Source organism: Phaethon lepturus, unplaced genomic scaffold (genome assembly GCF_000687285.1).
Source record: "Phaethon lepturus isolate BGI_N335 unplaced genomic scaffold, ASM68728v1 scaffold6650, whole genome shotgun sequence".
Taxonomy (NCBI): domain Eukaryota; kingdom Metazoa; phylum Chordata; class Aves; order Phaethontiformes; family Phaethontidae; genus Phaethon; species Phaethon lepturus.
The window spans coordinates 40,387-44,709 of NW_010511069.1; the positions used below are offsets into that span (position 1 = coordinate 40,387).

Sequence of the window (4,323 nt, forward strand, 5' to 3'; positions counted from 1 at the left end):
GAAGAATAAAGTGATTAACACAATTTTTCTCAGCGGGAACTAGAAAATAACTGCTTGCCATCATTTAATGCACTGAACAGAAATCTTTGGATGTTCTGGATTACTCACTTTTTCCAAAATAACAGTTTTTAATCCATTCAACTTGAATTGCAGTTTTTGTGAGGGGTTTTGGTGTCAAGGTCAGGCAGAAATGCTCTCTTTTCCTGGGAGGTTTTGAGAGGGATGTGGGTTTTGGCTTTGATTCCCCCCCTCCCTCTTATTCCCCACCCCCTTCCTGCCCCCAAAATATTAAAAACTTCCACAATTTTGTTACAGGCAGGAAGGGGAATGTACTTCATCAGTGGAGCCAAGAACTAGCATTTATTATTGGGCCAAGCAATGCTCCAGTAGCATATAACAAATACAACAGACAGTTATTCTTAATCTAGTTACAGTGATACTAACAGTTCAAATTATTTAATTATTGCTAATCCTCATTAATAAGTTTGTGTATAACAGTTTTACTACGTTTTCAGTATCTATTTCTCTAGTGTTCTGTTTAACCTCTCCTGTGTGTTGTCAGCAGCCTGAGTTCTTTGCTTGGAAAGAGTACAGTGTTGCTGCTGAGGATTTCTTCCTCATCCGTCTTTGCTGTGTTTGAGGCACTCTTAGATATTTCAGGCAGTTTATTTCTTAATGTGTCTTGCTCATGAATTTACTTATACAGTGACTACTTGAATTTATTAGTATTTCCTGCATAAATGGCAGGATTTAAATTAGGGTAAAATATCTTTATTTATAGACAATCTACTAAAATGAGGTCAAAACAGCACGACAAACACTTGGCCATTGGATAGTTTGTCCATTGCAGCATGGACAAGTTAGACCACATATATTTCAACTTAAAGGAAGTTGCAGACAAAGCTGAAGTTTCTTTATTCTTATGGATACAGGTAAAAGCACACTGAAATAAGCTCAAGTCCAGACAAAGCCTGACAAATCCTGAGACCTGGTCTGGCTCTTTTTACAAGGTTTGAGGTCTATTATTAGTACTTGGCATCAATCAACTGGCTGGGCTGCAGTAGATATATAAGCAGTTGTTTTTTTTCCCAAGTGACACTCAACTACAAGTAAAAGAACATCGCAGTCTATAATTGGAAACAGTTTATAGCCTAACTTGCTATGCTACTAAATTACCTGCTGAAAATTTCACTAACTAGCAAGAAGGTGACCTTTTTTGTATTGCAGTGTATTGATGTGAAAAGTGCCTTGCAAGTCTGGATGATGTGATCGTGTGGAGAGATTGAGTTCAGGATAACTAAATCGACAACCAGAGGCTTTGCTCATCTAGGCAAACAGGATTTCATTTAACAAAGGCCAGCTGACTTTCAGAGCAACAGGAGGCCCACACCCCCGTGGTACCAAGTACTCCCCATTTCTAGGAGGTCGTCAGGTGACTCCACACTTGGCAAGACCAAGCTTTTTGTTTGACATGGGTGGGTTTTTTTCCTGTTATTGTAAACCTCCCTCTTTGTGTTACTGTTGATACCTTTTGCCGTCCTCAAAGAGACTGCAAGGACAGTGTAAAAATATAAAGTAATTATACTGTGCTAACACATACAAAAGATAACTAGGATTTAATGAACTCCTAGGCTAAGCCTTGGTATGCTTACCACCTCCTTGATGAGATACTTCAGAGTCTTTTCCAGCCAGCTAGGCATTGGTCCAGGCAGGCGTCAGTCCAGAGGAGAAGGGTCAGCCTCTGCTGCTCCCTGGAACAAATCCCTCTTGTCACTAAGTCGCTGTCAGAGAGCTTCTACCTCCCTGGTTTTTGTCTTTAGAATGTTATACTTCTGCTTGTTGGTGTTTTTCTTCCTGCCTCCTTGAGCAGGTAAGGGTCCCCATCTCAACAATCCTATCTCTTGTCTCCAGTTTCACCTTTTTCTTCTTAATTGATTCTATGGACTTTCTCACAGCTGCTTCTCAGAAATGGACAATTTCTTCTGGAGTCTGAGCTGAGGTTATGCAGCTGGGCCATATCAGAAATAGGCTTTGGTTCTTTGTACTGCCAACACCTGGACCTCTCAGGGAAGAGGGCGTGACAGGGCAAATAGGGACATGGCATGTTTTGAATGTGTCTGGCTCATTGTAGTTCCAAAATGTGACATCAGAGAATAGTCCTGTTTCACTAAGTGTATCTATTCCTGTTAGTTTGACTTTGAAACATGGATTTTAAATAGTTGAGAACATGCAGAGGAGTTTTCAGAGGTAGGGACTTAAGCCCTGGAAGATTAATTTGGAATGGAGGCTAGATCTTGCAGCAGCTTTTCACAAACCTTGAAGATGGGGATGCAACAGTTTTAGAAAAGGTGTAAGTTACTGTCATCGTAGCTTTTTGTTTTGGGACAATATTCTGCTTCTACTATTTCCCTTCTCTCCTAGATGCAATGGGCTGCTTTTACCTTAACCCAAGTGATGGAACAATTTGAAAGAACTTCCTCAAATTCCTGATACAGGATACCACTGCAGTTTTATTTGCTGTTGCTTCTGTTTGCATTTATTGTAACATCCCCTTTATTTTTTTTTCCATTTTTTCCAGGTTTTGTATCGACTCAGAAAATAGAATTGGTAGTAATGGAGTAGAGGAAATCAAAAGTCATCCATTTTTTGAAGGAGTGGACTGGGGACATATCAGGTATATATGTAGACACACATTTTATAGAGAGAATAAAAGCCATGAAAGCAAGAAATTAATGTACTATGATGTCAAGGATGATTATTTCCAATTTATCTTTTATCTTGAAAGGCAGCCACTGGCAGTAGGTGGGTGACAGCAAAGGTTTTCAAGCATTGCTAAAATTCATAGATCTGATCAGAGTTCAGCTGTCTTGAGATGCCCCAGAGAGCCCAGGACGGAAAGAAATTGTGGTAGGGTGGCTCTGTTATTCCTGACATTATGCTCTGATATCAGCGGAGAGCTCCTCTTCCAGTAGTAATGGGCTCTGCAGGTATTACTATAATTGATTTTTTTGGTAATAGGAGCATGAGAAAAGCAAACTCTATTCCAAGAATGCAGGGGAAATAGATGAATGAAGAGGAGAGGCAGCAAGTAGGAGGAAAACACAGGGCATGTCTTTACCGCACGCTGCAGATACTACAGCTGAGTGAACCGGTATGTCTACAGAGCGCTGAGCAGAGGCACTGACTCACCTCAGTCACAGCCTCTGTGGCCAAATTCTGCTGGGCCAAGCCTGGGTAGAGAGCCCTGCCGAGGCAGCTGCACCAGTTCCAGCCTGAGCTTGTGCCTGCAGATGCTGAGCTACATCTGCACATACCCAAAGTGGTAGCACCTTTAGAGCAGACTTTAATGGCCCCACAGATACTTTCAGTTGAAATGATGGCTACTGTTCAGCTCTTTTTAAGGTTTGAGGTAGTCTGCTCTTTCAGTAATACTGCAGTTTTCCACACAAAAATCCATACTGTGGGCGTGTGATTGTCCAGCTCTTGTACTTCTCATTTCCTCTGGTGCAGAAAGCCTCATTTAACTTATCTTTTCAGTGTGGGAGACATTAATAAGCAGCAAGAGCAGTAACATATCTGTTCATGCCAGATTTGGCAACCTGGCAAAACGGCTTCCCCATTCCACCCAGAGGTGGATTTGATTTTCAATGTAATAATTACACCCGTAATAAGTTTACAGGTGTAAATTAATGACTTTCCCACAGTGCCGTGTTCCAGTTTGAATGCTTTCGTGGGACAGATCACTTGAGCAACTTGGAAAGCCACACTAAAACTTCTTAAAGGGCTGCCTAATTGTTGAGCTAATAAAGCTCAGAGCCAACTCATTTTGGATGAAAAATTCTGGCAACTGAGTGTCAGAAGTAGAAGCTACAGTTGAAAGATATTTGGATGAGGTCCAGGTTGATGAGCGCTGGAATTGTAAAGCAACACATCTGATGGCTCCAAATGCAAGTAAAATCCTGCTCAGCTGGGTAGGCTGTGTTTACGAAACGAGGGTAACCACAGTGGTTCTTGGTGACAACTAAGATCGTAGCGATAGCTATATGGCAGATAAATCTGGAATGCTGTTTCAGTTAATGGGAAAATTATGTTTTCCCCAAGCGTGCCCAGAAGATACTAATGCTAGATAGGAAACCAGTAAATCTCCCCAAGATGTCAGCAAACAGCCGAGTCAGCTATAAATCTCTAGTGGACTCGGTGGAACCTTTGTGCTTTAAATTAAAGGGATGTTGTAAATATAAAAAGCTGAGTTAAACAAACCTGGAACTTAATGTATTTTTTCCTAGTATTCACTATTCTGGCATTTATTCCTATTTGTAGGGA

General features: G+C 41.1%; 1 protein-coding gene across 1 annotated transcript in view; it reads left to right on the forward strand.

Moving 5' to 3' along the window:
- The window catches only part of STK38L (serine/threonine kinase 38 like), a 25,370-nt gene that overhangs the window by 19,296 nt on the left and 1,751 nt on the right, over positions 1-4,323 (forward strand). Inside the window, exon 12 of the mRNA XM_010282615.1 lies at positions 2,579-2,802. Coding sequence (XP_010280917.1) covers positions 2,579-2,802 — 224 coding nt within the window. The remainder of the gene's footprint in view (positions 1-2,578; positions 2,803-4,323) is intronic.